The sequence below is a fragment of the Artibeus jamaicensis genome, unplaced genomic scaffold, assembly GCF_021234435.1.
Source record: "Artibeus jamaicensis isolate MK-2021 breed Jamaican fruit bat unplaced genomic scaffold, CSHL_Jam_final contig_793, whole genome shotgun sequence".
In the NCBI taxonomy this organism is placed as follows: domain Eukaryota; kingdom Metazoa; phylum Chordata; class Mammalia; order Chiroptera; family Phyllostomidae; genus Artibeus; species Artibeus jamaicensis.
In genome coordinates this window covers 7,047,383-7,069,423 of record NW_026521975.1, presented here as the reverse complement: position 1 = coordinate 7,069,423, position 22,041 = coordinate 7,047,383, and the positions used below count along the sequence as shown (strand labels likewise).

The 22,041-nt window shown below is 37.6% G+C and overlaps 1 protein-coding gene across 1 annotated transcript in view; it reads left to right on the top strand.

The window, feature by feature from the left end:
* The first annotated feature begins 5,870 nt into the window (after nt 1-5,870).
* Nucleotides 5,871-22,041, top strand: part of NUP58 (nucleoporin 58) — a 47,070-nt gene continuing 30,899 nt past the window's right edge. Inside the window, exons 1-5 of the mRNA XM_037137159.2 lie at nt 5,871-6,189; nt 12,589-12,731; nt 16,511-16,660; nt 17,837-17,974; nt 20,239-20,349. Of these exons, the coding sequence (XP_036993054.2) occupies nt 6,083-6,189; nt 12,589-12,731; nt 16,511-16,660; nt 17,837-17,974; nt 20,239-20,349 (649 nt within the window). The 5' untranslated portion in view covers nt 5,871-6,082. The remainder of the gene's footprint in view (nt 6,190-12,588; nt 12,732-16,510; nt 16,661-17,836; nt 17,975-20,238; nt 20,350-22,041) is intronic.

The following is a 22,041-nucleotide window of genomic DNA, read 5'->3' as shown; positions in this document are numbered from 1 at the left end:
ATTGTGCCCTTTCTGGTGCTGATTCCTGGGTGAGTGGGCTTGTGTCCATTCTAGTACCCTGTGGATCTCTCAAAGAACTCTCCAGTGAGGCTGGGAGTTTCTCCCACTGCTGCAATTCTCACAGGTGTTTACAAGCAGCGGTTTTAAAACTTCCTTTTCCTGTGCTGGCACCCTGGGTTGAGCAATCTGTCTCGTTCCCCAGTTGTTCTTCCCAGGTTACCTGCACAGAAATATGGGATATCCTGCTCCACCCACCACCTTGTCACAAGTCCTGTCTGCCCTGGCTTCCCATCTTCACCCCTCCTACAAGTCTGGATGAATATTTATTTCTTTAACTCCTTGGTTGTCAGACTTCCATACAGTCTGATTTTCTGGCAGTTCTGGTAGTGTTCTATTTTTAAATTGGTTGTTATTCTTCTTTTGGTTGTGCAAGGAAGCAAAGCTTATCTACCCATGTCTCCATCTTGGCTGAAAACTTGGAATCTTGATCTAAACAATAACTAAAAGATTTTTAGATTGGATTTACAGTCTAGATTCATACCAGCTGGGGATTACTGCCATAAAGAAAGAGTACCAATTCCTCTGCTACTGTTGTACAAAGGGAAACAAAGAGACATTAGAAAGGAGAAGAGATTAATTTATTGAGGTTTGTTTTTATTCTTATGAATGTTTATAAAGCATATAGTCCAATTTGAGAAGACTTCACTGTGCACCAGTGTTCCTAAATCTTAACGTTCCCTAAAAATGTTGAATACAATAAAACTCATCAGATTAAGTATTTTATGCTGTACTGATCTTGTCACCCATGCAAACAGGGCACTTAATACATTACAACTTCAATGAAAAAGTCCCTAACAGGAAGGAAGGTGGCCAGCTAGGAAGAGATCTGTTTCTTAGGGTTAGTTACACCGTGAATTTCAAAATACCAACTTCATCATTGACCATGAGAAACAGAAGTTTAAAGCAGACAGGCATGCAGGTCAGCATACTCTCTTTCTCTTAAGCTATGTGGATACTTTACACTTCAGAAGTTTGTTTTCTTGTCATGAGTTCAGCACAAGAGAAAGCCAAATGATATGGGACTGCTGTCACTCAAGCAAAGTCTTGATCTGTCCATAAACCCTATGGTGATATACAAATTGTAAAACAAGATAATAGTATTTCTGAGCAGGAAGCTTCTGGAAGCAGCCCTGAAAGCTCATTATTATAGAAATATATCACAGATCCCTAATCTAAACTCCCTTTCTGAGGGTCCTGTTCTTTTCTTAGGTATGCCACCCAGTCAGCTAAGCTCTTGTCACAATGTGCGCTAGAAGCTATGCTGTCTTTTTAAAGAGTCTTAAATATCTGTTCTTTGATTAATTTCATTTTGATGTTATACTTACAATTTCCTTTAGCATCCAAGGATACATAGATTTTACTTTATATGTGCCTACAAAAACAAAATGACAACATCACTCACTAATTACTAATAATTTTAATAAAAACATTTTTCTTAATTGATCTTTTATTTAAAGATGAAGTTTTTGCATCAAAAGTAACAGGTACACAAAAGCATTAAATAATCACCCTGAAATAATGAGGAAACAGGGTCTTCTGCATTCATTTCATTCTAATGTTTAGTGCTTATTTTTATCCTGCTAACCCCCCACCAAAAAAAAAAAAACCCTTCTACTTAGCCTCCCTATAAAATGGACAAGAGGTATCTAATGCCATGATTGTTATGTGAGAAAACTTTTCATATTTTGAATGTTGATGCTTTTAGAATTATGTTTACTGTTTACCAGCTAATGGGATATCATGAAAGCAATCACATTTACTCATCTGAGTGCCTCTTAAATAAACATAAAAAAAGAACAAGAATATTCACTTGTTTATATTTCTCAACTTTTATTTTCTGGTGTATTATTGCAGAAGATGAAGTCTATCATCAAAATTATTTCTGGAATCAAAGCTATTTGAATTCAAATCTCATTTCTGCCACTTACTAGCTGTGTGAGTTTAGTGAAAATATTTAATTTCTCTAACTCATGGTTTCCTTATCTGTAAATAGTAGTTAATATCCTCTCCTCCACTGAGTTATTTGTGTTAAATGAAATAATTGAACAGAAATAATTAAACATAGTGAATGGCCTCAATAAATGCTCAATAAATAATAGCTGTGTGTGTTAAACAGGATGCATCCTATTATCCCCAGAGATATCTGGATACCTGCTGATTCTGATTTTAATCTTTTAGCACCGAGTTCAGAAATTTATCTCAATCAGGCTGTGTTCATTTGGGGAGGCTGAGTGAAGTACAAAACATTTATTCTTCATTGAATGCACTGTATTGAACAATCGTATTATGTATTCTAGAACCCTGTGCACCTGCCCATTGAAGTGCACATATCCAGGTTAGGCAACATACAGGGCTGTCTCAATCTTATGCTGGGTTGCAGGGAGACATGTTATTTTGTTTCCAGAAGGTCAATGTGACTCTCACTCTCTCAGGATTTGTGACTTTGGATGCTTGCTCCTTATTGTCTTAAAGAAGGTCACTATACATTTTTTCTGTGTATCATAACCGTGTGATCTTTTCTCCAAATGCTTTACATCAGCGGTCCCCAACCTTTTTGGCAACAGGGCCTGGGTTTTCTACAGAGCAGGGCGGGGCGGGGGCACTTGGCTCAGGAGAATTCTCCTGGCTGGGGTCCTAACAGGGCACGGACTGGTGTCAGTCCGCGGCCCAGTGGTTGGGGACTCCTGCTTTAGATGTCTGTGGCTGTCCGTTTGTACCTGCCATTGAGATTAGTCAATATAGTGGTCGGGTCACACTCTATGCTGAGTAACCACTTTATTGAATAGTGGGTTCCTATGAGGTGAAGCAGGCCGCAGCTTTCCTTTTCTGCCTAGGTACCCTTTAGGCCTGCTTTGCTGGCTCTCTGTTTGCCTGTCCTCAATAGGAACTTGAGGTCCTAGAGAAGTAGTAGTCACTGGGTTTTAGAATAATCTAATTTTTAGGAGTCAATTGGTCCAGTCTAATATAAATAAAAATATGTTTTGTATCCAATTCAAAGCTTCTTGTTTTTCCCTATACCCATCCCCCTACATTTGATAACAACATTCTCCTCTAAATGAGCCATGTTGAAAGTCTCATTTCATGTCTCCCACCTACATCTAATTAGCTATATTTACCTGTAAAATAAGCTGGGGTATATAGTTGTTTATCTGGCAAGTGTGTCGCCTTGCCCAAAATTTAGATATTTTTAAGGAGAAAGGAAAAAAATGAAAATTGGTGGCAAACCCTCATTAATTTTATTTGACATTTACAAGTTTCTTTTGCTCTTATGTTCATACACTATCATTATCAGGCCATGAAAGCAACTTTTTTCATGTGCTATTTCCCACACTCACCAAAAGGAAGGACATAATTTCAAAATAAATGACCACGTGTTAAATTAAATATATTTGTCTTCATGGAAAACTTTTTAGAGTGCTTTCATTTTTCTCATTTCTTGGGTAATAGATGAAAACTTTACCAGGAAACTAACCATTACTGTCGTCATCTGTTGTTAGAAACTTTTATTTTAGTTTAGGCTTTCCCCCAATCTCTTTTTTTGAAAAATTTCAAAGCCACAAAGTAATGGAAAGAATACAGTAATGAATACCCATATGCTTTGCTTGTAAGTCACCAACTGTTAACATTTTGTCACACTTTCATTATTGATCTCTCTATAAATTTTGTTGTCTTTGGGGCTGTTGAAAATTTAGTAAGATTTTTAAATAGGAAGGGCACTGTTTAAATCTTTAAAGTCAATAGACCCTTTCTGAGAATAAATTCAAGACAGAGGGCAACTAGTTATACATAGTCTCTAAAAGGTAACTTCTCTCTTGGATATTTTATAAGATCAGACCATACATATTACAGATCTCTTTAAATAGATGGATGATTCCTACTTCCTTTATGTGTTAGAGTCTGTTGACAGATACTTCTCAAAGTATTTTAAGATTAAGATTAAAGTATCTTAATCTGAGCATAGCACTGAAGAGAGCTTATTTAGATATTTTAATGCAAATTGAAATCAGAAATTGTTCACAGTGCTATTGCATTTCAGTAATTCAGTTTGATCATGAAATTAACAGTGTCATCATACAGCCTGTAAATCAGCAAAAGATGGTGGTTCTTAACAGAATTCTCATAATATAAAAAAGAAAGGAGGAAGCAAAGGGACTTGCCCTAGAATTTAGAAACTGAATCATTTGCTTCATCATGGAAAGAATACACAAAGAATTGATATATGGGTTCAGGTCCCATAATGTCCAAGAGGAACACTTGAAACATCCTTTGGAATAGGATGTGTTACTCTCACTAGGTCAGGAAGATTAAATTTCAGTGCTCCATAGCTTTGCCTGGCTGGAGAGGCTTTAGGCATAAATAGGCATGAAGATTATGGTATTACTATTTTACTGTCAAGTTTTCAATTGAATAAGCAAACAATCGGGCTTATAGAAACTGTCTTTACTGGAGTTTTATTTCTGTAGAACATGAGGATGTAAAGTATGTTTTATTTCTTTTTGCTAATAGGACAAACGAAGTCATCTGAGAAAGGTCTTTGAGGTCCAATTTTTAACTTAGTGCATTTAGAGACATATGATAGATTGTAATACTGTTCATCAAATATTCAGGTTTCCATTTCTGCAGTGCTCCACTTTGTGGGATTTTTAGGGTCACCACAGCGTACTTTAAACTACTCTAAAATGAAGGAATCTTGGAAGGACATAATTCAGTCCAAAGCAAGTGACAATGCCCAAGCTCAATGCAAGAGAAAGTGCTACGTTAAGGCGAGTTGTGAGATGTGAAGTGTCAGACGAGGGCCACTGTGTTTTTGATCAAGGCAACGTCGTGGTGAGTATTGTTTTAGGAGAACAAATCTGGTAGTTGCTTATGGATGAATTTTATTGCAGAAAAAAAGATCTCATTTGTAGGAGTACTGCAACATTCCCTGATGTGAAAAATAAAGACCCACATATAGCAGCACCTAAGGCTTTCCTGATCCTTCCTCCAGAGGGGATCTCTTCTTTAAAACCACATTTTCCTTATGTTTAAGGGTTGCTCATAGAACTCTTAAATTTCACCTTATATTGTATACTTGTTTTCGTACTTCTTATTCCTTACTTTTGCAGTTCTTGTAGTAGGTACCAGTCAGTGGGTTTGGAGCGCTGCAAAGTCAGGAGACTTCGGTCCGTGTGGGAACCCCGAGCCTGGCCCCAGGTTCCGTACTCTTATCAAGCAGAAAATTACGACACTATGTGTAGACTTGACTACGTCCTTTGATGTACAATCAGGGGGCTTGTCCAGTTCTTTTTGCTCAGCACCACGAACAGGGCCAGCCACCACACCCACGAAAGGACGCTCTTCTGAATTTTCTCGGTGGCTGCAGCTTTGGGGTCCGCATGCCTCTAGAGCATGGAAGTGGTGCTCACGTCGCTGAACGGATGTGTGAATTATTATCGATCAACTTCCGAACTGTTAGGAAGCAGACATACTCCTCGTTCTTCAACTGGTGGCAGCAAACGAAAGATTAAAATCGCCTCCTATCCTGTAGGAGAGGTTTGAAATTACCAATAGGGATCTTCCAACTCCGGTATTCCGCGCATCCTTTTTGGCGGTATGCAAGGATTAAGCATGAATTGAGATAAAACAGCGTTGGAGTACAGATTATGTCAGCGTAGTTGCCCAAATAGAGCTGAAACAATAAATTGAGCTTTGTTTTAACTCTGGGAGGATATCCCAAGAGAATAGGCGGGGCTCTAACAGCATCTAGTCCCATGGGGCTTTGCGTGAACGCCGGCCCCACCCCCATCCCAGGATCCCCTGCGCGGCGGGCTCGCTCTCGGTGCGCTACGTGCGCGTGGAACGTGCTTCTGCGTGGTGGTTCCGCTTACCGAATTCGGTCTTCTCTTCGCGGCCGTTGGGGTTTGAGGTTCCCGCCAGGTCCCGGCTGGGCGGGAGTGATGGTTCCCGGCCCACCACGGCTTTGAGGCGAGAGGAGCGTCCCAGACCCTTTTCCGCTTGCTTACGGCGCTGACTCCGGGCAACCATGTCTACCGCGTTCTCCTTCGGGACGGGAACGCTGGGCTCCACCACCGTGGCCGCTGGCGGGACCGGCACGGGCGGCGGTTTCTCCTTTGGGACAGGGGCATCTAGGTAACGTACTTCCTCGCCTTCCCGGCCCCGGTCCTCCTCGCGAGGCTCCCGTGGGGTATTCCTGCCCATCTTTATTCCAGCTGGCTTTTTTCCTGGTCGGCCTGGAGAAAAATAATTGCCCCGCGCCAATTTCGTAGATTTCCCTCTCGCTGCCCTTCCCGGACTCTGCAGGTGGCCTACTTCAGAGGAAGCTGGATGGTCCCTATGTTGTGAGGGCCCCAGAATCCTACTCGTTCGGACGTTGTTCCCTACGGATTGAGGGAAAACGTTCCCTATGGCTGAGTGAAAGGGCCTGGGATTTCACACCCGAGCCCTACTATTTGTCAGTCTTAGGCACAGACTTAGACTGAATTCACAGAATGAATTTTGAACTAATGAATGAAATACAGGTTATTGTGTTGTTTGGAAAAAGAAAATAGAAAAACTTAGGGTCAAATAAAAATTTCTCTCTGATAATGCAGATTTCATTATAGATATGCGGTTTTAGACATTACAAAGCTTTAATAAGTCGTGCTTAACCAGCTTTCAAGACTGTGACTCAAGCTGCCTTTTTTTTCCCCCTTTTACAGCATTTATTGCAGAAATATCTTAAGCATTGTCTGTATTCAGAAAAGTGGGGAGGACCACAGTCTACACAGTCAAGTCAGAAATTTGGGAGTTTTCCTTAATACCTCCTTTTCTCTCTACACACTGAATTAGCAAGACCTGATAATTTTAATTATTTTCTATTTGCTTTATTTTCAGTGCCACCACCCTGTTGCAAGCTCTTGTCATTTGGGGAACAAATATTTATTGGACATATGCCTATGTAGTAGGCTGTGTTTTAGGTGGTAAGGTAAATAAGAGTCTTGCTTTCATGAAGACATCTTACGAAAAGACTTAAGATTTGTGCCAGGTTTCAGCCTTTGTCCTGTTAAACGAGAACTGCTCCCGTCATCTCCTACTAATTAGTTCAGTGAAATCCCAAATGCTATCTTAAAAATCTACTACTATGTCAATCTTTTTTACTATACTGTAGTCCTTCAGTGATTTTTCCACTATCATTGGAATGAAGTAAAAATGAATTTTGCTATGGTCTGAAAGATGCAAATAATCAAGACCTCTTCAACAGGTCATTCTGAGCCCATCTTTTCCTCATTTTAGTTTGCTCCAACTTAATGATCCAAACCCCCAAAATAACAACAACAACAACAACAACAAAAAACCCCAAACTGTAAAGAACCATTTATATTGTCATCCAGTTCAGGAACACAAGTAACTGCAAGTTTTTAAGAAAAATACCCTTACTTTATCTGATACACTTTGATATTTTCTATTCTGTTGCATTTCATTTTTAAAAAGTGCTTGTGGTGATCTACTAAATTGATTTCAGACCTTCGAATGGGTCTTGATCTTAGTTTGAAAAATGCAGTTCTAGTAACTTGGGCCTTTTCTCAGTTTCTCAGGTGGGCTTGGCCAAACCCTTTCCCCCTTTAGGGCAGTTCCCTCTGTTTGGAATTCCCTTACTACCTCCTACCCTTTGTACCTCCTACCCTTAGAGAAAGTTAATGCTTACTTTGGAGACTCAAAAGGTTACTTCCCCAGAGAGTCCTTTTCTGACCTATCAGTCCAGAAGAGGTGTACATCCTCATAGTACCCTGTACCACATAGCATGCATTACAGTTGTAACAGTTCATTGTATGTTTTTGTTGGCTTGTTTATGGTCTGTTCCAAGCAGTAGAATGTATGTTCCATGAGGGTGGAGACCTTTTAATACTGTTTTTCCAGGAGACACAGTGGAGCTCAGTATATATTTGTTGAGTGAATGAATAATTAACCTTTCACTGCTTGTAAAGGCTTGGATAAATTGACAAAGGGAGAGACAGTCTAACATCTCTCTGTTGGAATGCTGATTTAGAGGCCTGACTGCCCCTACAGCCATTTGGTAATTTGGCTTTCCAAGCCTCAATTCCAGCATTTGGAAAAGGGTTATAAAATCTTTACCTCAGAGAGTAATTGAATGAGATAAAACATGTAGAGAATTTAACATCATATCTGGCACTTGCTAATTAAGTCCACCATAAGGCAAGCTGGGGAAGTTAAAATATTCCTGATCTGCTAGAGTCAACTTGGCTTTTCTACCACACCTCCTGTTGGTAGGAGGGATTAAGGTCAGGTCTGGGGCAGCTTTTTGTTTTTCTTAGAGAAAGTAAATTTCTCTGCCTCAGAGACATTTCTCCTGCTTCTCTGATAGAGTGATATGACTTCACTTTAATGTATTTCTTTGGTAATGTTAACTTTAGTTACGAAGCATTTCTTTGTGTCTCAGTCAAGAAATTTTAAATGACCGGAACTAGCATAAAGGACACATGGACAACTAAAGGGGAGGGAGGTGGGGGGCATGGGGGGTGGGCCGGGAAGGGAGTAAAAGAAAGAATACTGTAGTTGAAAAATAATTTTAAAAATAAATTAATTAATTAAAAAAGAGAAATTTTAAATGTTTTACTGGTGTAAAATTATACACTGTACATCTTTTGCATATTTATAAGATAGCAGTAAAAAATGGGATCGCTAGCTCTGACCAGTGTGGCTCAGTGGAGGGAGCACTGGCTGGCCAACCAAAAGGTTGCCAGTTAACTCCCAGGCAGGGATCATGCCTGGGTCGCGGGCTGGGTCCTCATTTTGGGGTGTGTAAGAGGCATCTCCCTTCCTTCCCATCTCTCTAAATAAAATCTTTTTTAAAAATGAGATCACTAATTTTGGAGGAAGGGAAGCATAATAATCATGTTCTTTTTTTCTTTAAACTTTTTTATTGATTATGCCATTACATTTGTTCTATTCCCCCCGCCATTCCCCTCCACCCTGCATACCCCTCCCCCACCACTTCCCCCTTTAGTTCATGAACACGTGTCTCAAATTCTTTAGATTCTGTATTTCCCCTCTATTCTTACCCTCCCCCCTATCTATTTTCTATCTACTGTCTATGCTACTTATTTTCTGTACCTTCTCCCCCCTTCTCCTCCTCCCACTCCCCTGTTGCTAACCCTCCATGTGATCTTCATTTCTATGGTTCCGCTCCTGATCTAGCTGTCCTCTTAGTTTGCTTTTGTTTTAGGTGTGGTTGTTACTAACTGTGAGTTTGCTGTCCTTTCACTGTTCATCTTTTTTATCTTCTTTTTCTTAGGTAAGTCCCTCTAACATTTCATATAATAAGGGCTTGGTGATGATGAACTCCTTGAATTTGGTCTTATCTGAGAAGCACTTTATCTGTCCTTCCATTCTAAATGAAAACGTTGCTGGGTAGAGCAATCTTGGTTGTAGGTCTTTGGTTTTCATGACTTGGAATACCTCTTTCCAGCCCCTTCTTGCCTGTAAGGTCTCTTTTGAGAAATCCGCTGACAGTCTGATGGGAACTCCTTTGTAGGTGACTGTTCCCTTATCTCTTGCTGCTTCTAGGATTCTCTCCTTCATTTTGATCTTGGCTAATGTAATGATGATGTGTCTTGGTGTGTTCCTTCTTGGGTCCAACTTCTTTGGGACTCTCTGAGCTTCCTGGATTTCCTGGAAGTCTATTTCCCTCTGCCAGAATGGGGAAGTTCTCTGTTATTATTTGTTCAAATAAGGTTTCCACTCGTGACTCTTCCCCTTCTGGTAGCCCTATAATTCGAATGTTGGAACGTTTAAAGATGTCCTGGAGGTTCCTAAGCTTCTCCTCATTTTTCTGAATTCTTATTTCTTCATTCTTTTCTGTTTGATCATTTTTTTCTTCCTTCTGGTCCACTCCCTTGATTTGAGTCCCAATCTCCTTTCCATTACTATTGGTTTCCTTTGTATTACCATTCATTTCAATTAGTTTAGCTTCCATATGTTTCTCTAATTTGTGACTAAAATCAACCAGTTCTGTAAAGATCCTGATAACCAGTGTTTTGAACTGTGCATCTGAAAGACTGGCTATTTCTTCATCGCTTAGATCTATCGGTTCTGGGGCTCTGAGTTGTCCTAGGGCCATTTTTGGTCTATTCGTGCTGTTAAGTAAGCTGAGCGAAGCCTTAGTTGTTTACCAGGGCGGGGCGACCCAGGTCGCTGGTTTGTGACGCTGTGTGTGTGGGCGTGGTCAGAGAGGGAGCAGTAGCGGTCCTCTCCGCTAGCCCAGTCTGTCCTGTCACACCACTCGCCCCGGGCCTGTTTATCTGATCAGAATTGTGCGAGCCTGCTGCCCTGCGCAGGCTTCCCTCTTCACTGGTTTATCCGTACGCAGATGCGCGACCGACCGCAGACAGCCCGCCGCGCCTCTTCCCTGTGTGCTCCCGTAGCTAGCCCGAGACCTGCGGCTTCGGCTGCTTGCGCACCACCCTTTGGGGGATTTTTTTTTGCCAACCTGCTCCGCTGCTGGCTTCGCTTCTCTTACCGGTTTAGCTGAGTATTTAGTTGTCTTTGGACTCCGTATTGTCGATTTTCTGTGTGGTTTGGTTGTGTTTATTGTTGTTAAAAATAGTTCTTAGATTTGGTTGTGCACAGAGGCAAGGTGGTTCCACCTATATCTCCATCTTGGCGGAAGTCCAATAATCATGTTCTTAATTTGATATCATCAAAATGTGCCAATAAATGTTTCTTTTAAACTCAGCTTATTAAGTGTTTAAGAAGCTGTGGTTTGTCAGCAGGTTGTAAGGTTGAGGCCTTACAACCTTGCCCCGACAACCCCCAGTACTTCATACACCCAGGGCACACACTTGTGTTCCTAAGTATCATTTTTAAAATCAGTGGTAAACAAAGGCACAATTAGTGTATGCCCTCTCCTTTTTTCCTACCCTGAGTTAATGACTGATTTCAGGTTTTGCCTTTTTAATTACCTGTATTTTTTGGACCATAACATGCCCCTAGGTTTTAGAGGAAGAAAAGAGGAAAAAATTTTTGAAGCAAAAAATGTGGTAAAATATTTAATAACATAAATAACACAATACTTCACCAATGTAAAATGTAAACAACTCAACAGCAGCATTAACAACCATTATTCCTCTTAAATTGGGTGGGGTGTGTTGGGGGGTTCATCTTATAGCCCGAAAAATATGGTAAGCTTCTCCCTCTTCATTGCCCTCACAGCGATTTGCTGGCATAATACCATGTGTTTAATGTGTTTGGTAAAATTTATACATGTTTCTAATGATAACAGTAGTAACAACGTGTATTGAGTGAAGTTAATTTGTCCTGCATGTTCTCTTAATCTTTATTAAACTTGCTAAGTGTGTACTGTTATTCCCATTTTGCAGATGAGTAAATAGAGGTTCAAAAAGTTTAAGTAATGACACATCAGTATCAGCACAGTGAGGAGCTGGTACTGGAACCCAGTCACAACACTACTGCCTTCCCCTTAAATTGAAACTCCCCAGGATTTTAAGCATTTTAAAACTGACTTGAGATGTGGGGATTACATCTGTTTGGAAGGGCAGGTAGAGAAGTAATAAATACATATATAGGATGAATGGGATTTCCCATTATGTTAAACATGTTATAATCTCTTAACTCCCCAGTGTAATTTTTGAAGTATCAAGTTGCCAAGGTTTTTTTTTGTTTTTGTTTTTGCCTATTTTTATAATTTGTTCTCCTATCAATAGATAGCATATTGGAGCTTCTGAAGCTTCTTAAGAATAGTTGAAAAGTTGTGAACTTTGTTCATATCACTTGTTATTAGCTTCTCTTTACAAAACTTTCAGAAGAGGATTTCTGCTGGTGAACACAGTCTTGATAGGGGGTAATTTTGCTTTGCATTTTATTCTTGCCAGGATATTTTCCTATTCTGTTGCTCTGCTCTCCCCACCCCAAATTCCTACTGCTTTTTTTTGTGTCTCATACCTCCCTCCAACCCCCACCACATGAATATGGTAATGAAGCAATAGAGAGGCCATGAAGGTAACTTAGAATCCCTTTTCCATTTCTGGGTATGTCACACTTTTTTTTATACTAGTAACCGAAGAAGAACAAAGGAATTTGGCATCGTGAACTGCCCTTGAGTAGTTCAAAAGGAAAATGGTCCACATTCAAGCATTTCCTTATGGCCATTATAATATATGCTTAATTTCAAACAAAAACTGGTGAAAACAGGTTATGTGTGGTCATATTTGTGATGACTTGGGATATGAAGTCTTAATTGCTGTAGATTATGCTTTACTTGAAGGTTGGTATTTTTTAAAGACTAGTTTTATGTGTGGATTTATTTTTAAAGATAACTGAAAAATATTTAAACTTGGTTCAGATTATTACTTTTTAATTGTATGGAAATTAGTTCCTTTTGTATCCTAATATGTTTTCATTTAACATATTACATATGCTAAGTGAAAAAAATAACCTTGAGGAATTAATTTTCATTTTTCATAAGTAAATATTGGCTCTAATAGACTGCATTTTGTGTTTTTTATAAACAAGCAACCCTTCTGTGGGCCTCAATTTTGGAACTCTTGGAAGCACTGTGACTCCAGCAACTACATCTGCTCCTTCAGGTGGTTTTGGAACCGGGCTCTTCGGATCTAAACCTGCCACTGGGTTCACGCTAGGAGGAACAAGTGCAGGTAAGAAGGATTGTCACGTTTTCAGGGAGTAGGTCAAGTCCTGTACTGTATCTCCTCCCTTTACAAGTATTGTCATTAGTGGTAGTCTTTTAAAAATGGTAAAAATACTAAGATGAAAAGAAATAATATGCCGGTTCAGTCATCAGCTATGATTAGCATAAGGAAGGAAAACACGCATACATTTAAATAATTAAGGAAGTGATATCTCTTTAAATTTTTATAATAGATTATATAATATAGTGATTTAGTTCAGTGAAGATAATGTTAAGTTTACCAATTTGGCCATTAATTAGTATTTATGGGATAGTCAGCATCCTATTTTGCTATAACAGTGTAATTTACATTCTCACAAGATGTTTTAAATTGTTGAATTAAGACAGTTGTTTCACTGGGAAATGGGCAAGAGTACAAAGTATTCTGGTGTACATTTTAGTAATGTGTTTTTTTAATACTACAAGTATTTTGTCATTACAGGCTAAAAATATGTTTCACTGGAGTCACTTCCTCACTTACCCTTTATTCTCTACCATCAGAGCCTGTTGGCACCTTTTACAATGACCTTTCAGCATTGATTGCAACACTTTTCACAACCACATGTAGGAAATGAAAGAACTACAGGAGTAAATATGAGACCAGGGAGTGAGTGCGCTACAGCTGTGTGCCAGCTGGAGGGTTTGCCTTGGAGTAGCTTTTTTTCTTCCTTGTCTCATTTTGTTATAAGCAATAATTGTTTTCATTTTGTAAGTCTTATTTCCCAATTAATTAAATTGTATGTAGTTTGTCATATGAAAATCAGAGCTATAGGCAGAATGTTTACATCAGTTAGTGGTTATGGTAGAAGAAGAAATTGTAATATGTATTGGTCTTATTGGCATTATTCTCTCCATGAGGTTGATTCTGGGGTTTCAAGTCTTGCCCTTATGACAAACCCAAAGAATGCCACCTTCCAATAACGATTACATTTTATTTCACTTTTCATCCCCAGGAATAGCAACAATTATAACTACAGGATTAATTCTTAATAAGAACTTTACGGAAAAGATTTCAAATCTGTGGTTTTCTGCCTTTTCCTTACCTAATAGTCTCCAGAGCTGGGGTTTAGAGGAAATCATGTAAGGAGCTGAATATAGATCACTGATGCTAACTTATCAAAGAACCTTTCAGTATTTGAATTTTTTTAAACAAACTGTATAGTCCTTTTTTAAATCAGAAAAAAATTTTAATTCAGATAGGGTTTTTCTGCAGAAATTTGTTTGACAATACATTTTCAGTCATTTGAGTCCTTTAATGGAAAAAATACCAAAGTGTAGGCCAGATGTCTTGTAATTAAGCCCTGGTTGTACCTCTAATTAGTTTTGAGGCCTTAGTCATTGGAATATCTGGCAGCTTTTAATTATTTATAAAATGAGGGCATTGGACTATAACAAGTTTTTGGATTACCTTCCAGCTCAAAAACATCTTAGTTTTCTATAGCAATATGCTAAAGGGAATGTGAATAACTAGGGTTATAGCCTGTCTTGAATCTGGATGGAAGTAAATAATATGAAAGGAAATGAAAGGACCTTGAGAAACCTCAATTAAAATTAAATTAAAAATTGAAATAAAGGTCAGTGAGCTTTCTTTACTTGCCTGCTATTTCTATTATCAATAGAAAACACATGTTTACCACCAAAATTTTGGACAGAATTGGCCTCAAGGGTAAGCAACTGAATCCTTTTATTTTCCGAGATTGTAGAACTAATACATGATTTCAAAGTACCGTACTCTGGCCGGAACTTCCATTTGTGGTAAAGTCAATTCAGAAGGATAATTTTTGGCTTTTATTTTCTTGGCACTTTTAGGAGAAGCCAAACTGTAAGCCATTCTTGCTTTTCTTCATTTAAGTTTTTGAGCAGCTACTACTTCCTAACTCTGTGGCCTTAGGTATACATAATGCCTTGAACATTTAGTATTTATTAGCTGTTGATATCAGGAACTACTGAGTTCACGAGCAAGACATTCAGTCTGTTGTGAGGTGAGGGGAATAGGCAGGTATAATATTATGTTCCTGTGTAATCTGATAAGTGTTCTAACAAATATGTGAAAGGCACCAAGGAAGGCAGAGGAAGAAGAGAATAGGAGTTCATTTTGGGGGCAGGAAACATTCTAAATGGAGGAATGGAAAGTACAGAGGCCCAATCATAAAAAGATCCAGGGAAATAGGAAAAATACTTTCTTCTTGGAGTTTGGGATGCAGAGCTAGGAGTTATAGGGAGAGAGTTGGGACCAGATGGGAAAGATGAATGAATGCCAACTCTTTAGACTGTAACTTAGAGACAGCGGAGAGCTGAGAGCTAATGGGATCCTAATGCCAGGGAGGAATCAGTCACCAGGGTATTTTGTTGTTGTCTCTCTTTTGTTTTTTCTTTCTTTTTTAAAGTAACATATTTCTTTTTTTTTTTTTTTTAAGATTTTAATTTATTTATCTTTAGAGGGGAAGGAAAGGAGAGAGGGAGAGAAATATCAATGTATGGTTGCTTCTCATGAGTCCCCTGCTGGGAACTGGTCTGCAACCCAGGCATGTGCCCTGACTGGGAATCGAACTGCAGTTCTAAGAAGAGACGATAGGCTAGAGGAGGCAGATAACAGAGAAACAAATTAAGAGGCTATTGTAATAGTTCTTGAGAGAGAGAGATGGCCTGAATTAAGGTTTTTAAGGATGCTAATATTCCTGGGATATCTCTGAAGTAGAATTGACAGGATTTGTGACTAACAAAATGCAATGGAGAGAAAAGATGTCAAAGATGATTGTGGTTTCTGCCTTGAGCAACTGAATTGACCACAGGGGTTTAGATTTTTTTAAATGGAGAGTTGGAGGGGTCCAAAGGAACATTCAGGTAGAGCTAGCCAATTTAACTTGGATAGGTATAGATTTAGCCATGTATCTATAGCTGAAATTCTGAAAGTGGGTGAGATCTTTTAGGAAAGGAAGCAGGAAGTGAACCATAGGGAGTGAACCATTTAAGAAGTGAACAGGGGAAGGAGATCGACAAAAGTGGACTGAAAGGAGTAGTAGCATGAGCATCTGGGCACTGAAAAACACAGAAGCCAGAAGGAAGAGGATTTTAAGCATTATGCTAAGTGAAATAAGCCGGGTGGTGAAAGACAAATACCATGTGGTCTCATCTTTAATAGGAACCTAGTCAACTAAACAAACAAGCAGAATATAACCAGAGACACTGAAATTGAGAACAGGCTGACAGTGCCCAGGATGGGCGAGGGGAGGGGATTTCAGGGGAGAAGGGTGAAGGGTTTGCAGTGAGTGTAAAGGACACAGAAACGGGAGGGAGGTGGGGAGGGCTGCAGGGGTGGGCTGGGGTGGGCAAAAGGCAGAAAACTACTTGAACAATTAAAATTAAAATTCTTTTAATTAGGAGAGAGAATGGTCATTTAAGTAGTCTTGGAGGAAAGGGGCCATTTTTCTGCTGAGTATAAAGGAAAGGAAGGATAAATGTTGAAGGTTAATCTAGCAATAGAATTAAAATTGAATTTCAATATTATCACATTGATTGAATTTTCTTTTGCTTTTTTTAACTCACACGGTAATCTCAGTATTCACCACGATTTAGTCCCAGCTTTTATATTTTTCTCTCATATATACACAAGTACATCCTTGTTCTATCTGTTCTTTCCTTGTTCTTTACAAAAAGTGGGGTCACTAACTTTTAGGAATCCTGATTGACCGGTATAATACATGTACAGTTGTGGTAAAATAAGGAATTTTTTTCTTTTTAAAACAGGAACGCCAGCCACTACATCTGCATCTACAACAGGTTTCAGTTTAGGATTCAGTAAACCTGCAGCATCTGCCACACCATTTACTCTGCCTATTACGTCTACCTCAGCTAGTGGTCTTACTCTGTCATCTGCTTTGACATCAACTCCAGCAGGTGAGGCAGAATGAAAAAAAGTCACATTTTATGGTTAAAATATAATTTTATTTGGTTAGTGTATATAGGTATCCACCTTTATTAAAGTTAATTTCAATTTGGGAAATTTCTTATTTAAATCATTTGGCAGTTTTGACCTATTAAGTTACTGATTTGTAAATAAAGATAAGCATTGGGCATTAAAGCAGCAGAGGTCATCTTGGAAGTTGGTCTCTATTTACAGAGAGCAAAGCACAGGAGAGGATGAGAGAAATAAAATGTAGAAACATTAATATCTACTTTGTTTTTTAAGGGACATTTGGTGACAGGGAAGGATAAAGAGTTTGCATAAACCTTGCCTGGCGTAACCTCATTCAGATTTGAAGGTGGAGTTGGTGGCCTGGGCTAAAACCCCTTCATTACTATGTGAAATTAGTTTCCAGAAGCCATTCTATTGGGTAGGCCAAAAAGTCCATGTGGTATTTTCTGTAAAATAAAAGACAGTTTTCATTTTCACCAATAACCGTATTTATTGATTTGGATATTTTGAGTATGTCAGGTATCTCCCGCTATTGGCTTCTAGTGGGTAGAGGCCAGGGGTGCTGCTAAACATCTTCCAGTGACTAAGAGAACCCCACAGCAAAGAATTAGATGGCCAAAATGTCAGTAGTACCAAGAAACTTCACAAACCACTTTTGATGCATTCGATCAGTTATAGCACTTTTTCCACACACTGCACAAATCTTTTTTTTCTTATTTTTACCTTTTGTGAAGTAATAAAGCATAATACGCCAAAAAAGTTGCATATTTTCTTTCATCTTCAATATTAAGATGGCTACAGGAAAATTAACCAGTTTTTATTTTTTTAAAATACACTCTGATGTGACAGCTGTCATAATACAGTTTAATGAAGTTGTTTCAAATGCAGTTAAAGACAACTAAGCACTATTAGCGCTATTGTACAGAAAAAACTAAACAAACTTTTTGGCCAATCCAATATTATTATCCAAAGTTTTTTTCTGTCACTGATTTTTCTCTTTATTCATAAGTATATATAATTTTATTTTTATTGAGTAGTTTTCCCCAAGAGCCAATTTAATTATGGCCATCAGTTTTTTTTAATAAAGTGTTTTATATTTTCTGTGGTGTTCTAGAAACAGTGTTTCCTTTTGAGGCTTACAATCTCACTTTTTATAGCATCCACAGGATTTAGTCTAAATAATCTGGGCGGAACATCAGCTACAACTACAACAGCATCCACAGGCCTTTCCTTAGGTGGAGCCTTAGCTGGTTTGGGAGGCTCACTTTTCCAGAGTACAAACACAGCAGCCTCAGGTAATTGATGGCATTTACTCTCCAGAAATAGTAAATATTTAGTTTTCAATTTATTTTGGCATTTTCACCAGATTGCTTTGTCTCATTAACCTGTATGTTTTCCTTTCAGTATGAAAACAATTACAACATTTTTTTCATGCATAATTGGACATCTTAGCCATATTTTAGAAATAAATTTTCCTGTTCTCAGTATTGACTGACTAGATAAAGCAATGAAGAGGAGCCTGTGTGAGGAGTCAGTAAAGTTTCTAGAGAAACTTGTCTTTGTAATAAGTAGCAGTTGAATAGTCTTGGATCATTTAGGGTCTACAGTCATTGTAAGACATTGACACTTTAAGACCTGTGCCTAGGAATAGCCTTCTATTATGGACTGCAGGAAAGGGTATTAGCATGCTTGGAAAGCAAGATTGTAAGATACAATATTAAATAATTTAAATAATTTTGTTATGGTCAGGCAATACTAAAGTATTAATTCACCTGGCAGAGACTACTGAATTAATATTTTATATTTTGGGTTGATTTGTCATTTCATGCTTATTTTGAGATTAGCCTCATGTTAAGGATTCTACACGTTTTGAATATTGACTATAGCTAATGCCAATATGGGAAAGCCAGTGGAGCTCTGTGGGAGTGAGAAAAGCTTCCCTTTTATTTGAAGAGGTTGTGTGATTACCTCACATAGCAGTGTAACATCAAGAATTTCTGTTTAACAATTTACATATTAGGAATAGTTGATACATGGTAAATGTATCAACTATTTTTTTATAATTTATAATTGCTATTTTAGAGTATCTACTATGTGTCTAATTCTTGATTGTGTGGGAGAGATGAAGGACTATGACTTGATGATCTCTGTAAAAGTTTTTTTTTGTGTGTCCTCTAATACTAGATTTAATGGAGTAATTCCAGGTTGGTGGAAGGGGAAAAAAGGTCAAGGTAACCTGTAGAGATTTGTAATATTCAGATTTCATTGATCTTTCAAATACTTTGTCATTATTGTATTACTTTGTAGGTATTCCAAATGTCTTCCAATAACCAGATCACTAGATAACTCTTGTATATATTTCTTCACAGGATAGATATTTAAACCTTTTCCCAAAGATTCCTATGAGAGTAAGACACAGAAATAATAAATAGGGGAGGTACAGTGTTGTTTTTGTGTTTCATTATTGCATTTTTTGGTTTATTCTGATTTTTCTTAGGCTCATGACACAATAGTCGATGCTTAATTTGACTGTTAGGTTAGTTATATTAACCTAAGGGTGCCATTGATTTTTTGAAACTTAGTAAGTTATTTATTTAGCTACATGTTTTTTTACATTGCCAGTATTTAAATTCCGTTTTCATTTATCCCATGCTCTTATCAGTACATCCCATTGTTTTCTGTTTTTAAAGTAAATAGCATCTTCTTTTAAAAAAAAAACCCCACAGTTGCGTCAGTTTGGAAATGTACGGATTTATATGATTTATCAGCCCAAGATCTTTGAAATTTTGCTACTTGATTCACAAGTATATATTGATGACTTAAAATTAACTGTAGTCTAGCCCCTTTTGTCAGTGAAGTAGGATTTAAGTAAATGAAGTCTGCTTTTTTAAAAAAAAGTTTTATGAAAAGAACTTGGAAGTATGAAATTTTAATGTTTAAATGGTGAGACTTTTGATTACCAGTTCTTTAAAATTCATTCATAGTAAACTGTTTGCTTTATATGATACTAAATTCTTATAAATCCGTATTGGATATTTATTTTCCCTCAGCTTTATTGAGGTATAATTGACAAAATTGTAAGATTTTTAAAATGTACATGATTTGATAGATATATATGTTGTAAAATTATACATTATTACTAACTTTACCTTTTGAGTTAACTAATACATTCAATACTAGAATATTTTAAAAGTACGTAATACCAAGTCATGATTGAAGACAAGATATATTTACCCGAAAACATACAAACTAAAACTGCTTTTGTAGATAAGGTTTACAAGCAAGAAATAAGATTATCCACATATACCAAATTAACATATTTTGATCTTTTTAATAAAGAAAACTCATATCCTCCAAAGCACAAGTGCTGTTGAACACAAGCAAGACTATGAGTTCTGTTTGGAGTGTGCTCCAGGCCTGTTTCTTGTTATTTTCCTAAATTAAATATTCAGAAAATCTGGGATTCAACTTAAAAGCATTTGAGTGCTGTAGTGTGAAGACAAAATCACTATAAAGACTTCCAGTGAACTTTGTAAATAGGTGTTTGGTTTATTCGTAGGTCTTGGACAGAATCCTTTAAGTTTGACTTTGGGAACCACAGCAGCTACTTCGGCTGCAGGCAGTGAAGGTCTTGGTGGTGTAGATTTTAGTAGCTCATCAGATAAAAAGAGTAAGTAATGTTATAATTTCATGTTCTAACAGTCCTGCGATATGTACGTTTCTGTGTCTGGAAGATCATTAGTTATATCTTCATTAGTGAAGTTTTTACTTCTCAGTTTGTATGCATTATATTTTGTAAATTTTGTGTTTGACATTTAAGATTTTATTTTTGTAGAAAATTGAAATTTGTATGCACCTATGTCTTATGTAGCTCTCTCAATGTGTGTATTAATACATGTTTTTTTTTTGTTTGGGATCATAATACATACTTTGTTTGGAACTTGTTCTTTCTCATGTAGAATTTCAGAAGTATTTATGAATGTCAGTAATTCTTTAAAAGTATTTTAATGCTGCTCACTATTAATTTAATGAATGACTATAGCAATTTAGTCAGCCATCATCCAGTTGTTAGTGTTTGTTTTCAGCTCTTTATTCTGGGAAATATCACTGTATTGGGCCTCTTTAAAGAGTGAGTCCAGGTAGTATTGTAGTTTAAAGAGTGTCAGCTTTGGAGTTGAAATTGCCTGGGTTCAAATCCTGGCTTGACTGTTCACAAGCTCTGTGACCTTATTCAAGTTATTAATTTTCCCTGTGCTTTAGTTAGGTTTTTTTTTTAAATCTGTGAGTGGGGAAAACTACCTACTTTGTAGGGTTAGTTTGAGGATTACTATATTTGCAAAACTTCAGCAGAGCCAGACATACGGTAAACACTGTTTGCTTTGATTGTAAATTTTATTTATATTTTTATTATCTCTCTTTTTTTTTTTTTTTTTTTAGATTTTATTTATTTTTAAAGAGAGGGGGAGATAGAAAGAGGGGGGAAGGAGGGAGGGAGAGAAACATAAATGTGTGGTTGCCTCTCATGTACCACCCAGTGCAGGGAACCTGGCCTGCAACCCAAGCTTGTGCTCTGACTGGGAATCGAACTAGTGACCCTTTGATTCTCAGTCAAGTCAGCACTTAATTCACTGAGCCACACCAGCTAGAGCATTTATGATGATCTCTTTAGGGCAAATATCTAGAAACTGAATCACTGGCTTAAAGACAGGAACATTTTGGAGCTTTTGTATACATTGTGAAATTGCTTTCCAGAAAGGTTTCATCAAATTATTTACCCACCAAGTATGAAAATGTCCTTTTTACTGTGCTTTTGCTATGCGGAATATTCTCTTTAAATATTTGCCAAATTCATTTTGAAATGTTTTTTTATTGTTGTTCGTTTTCTGTATGATTTTTTTGTTCTGTTTTACAACATCTTTTCTGCTTCTGATGGAAACATGTCTTACTGGAGGACACACACATACATACTACATTGAGTCTCTCAGAAGAACTTGAGAGTGAGGGAGTGATATAAAATAGTCAGTGTCCATATATCTGTATAAGAAATTTTAAAATTGGACATGGGTTTTATTATAAGGAGATATTACTTGTTCTAGGGCAACTTGCTATCCTAAAAGTTGGTAAAATTCCTTTAAACTTAACACAGGTTGGGTTTATTTCTCTTTGAATGAAAATTTACTAATTTCTAAACATAGAATTCTCTTATTTTTATGTATTCTTTTTTTTTAAGATTTTATTTATTTATTTTTAGAGAGAGGAAGGGAAGGAGGAAGAGAGGGAGAGAAACCGATCAATGTGTGGTTACCTTTCTAGTGTGCCCCCCACTGGGGACCTGGCCTGCAACCCAGGCATGTGCCCTGAC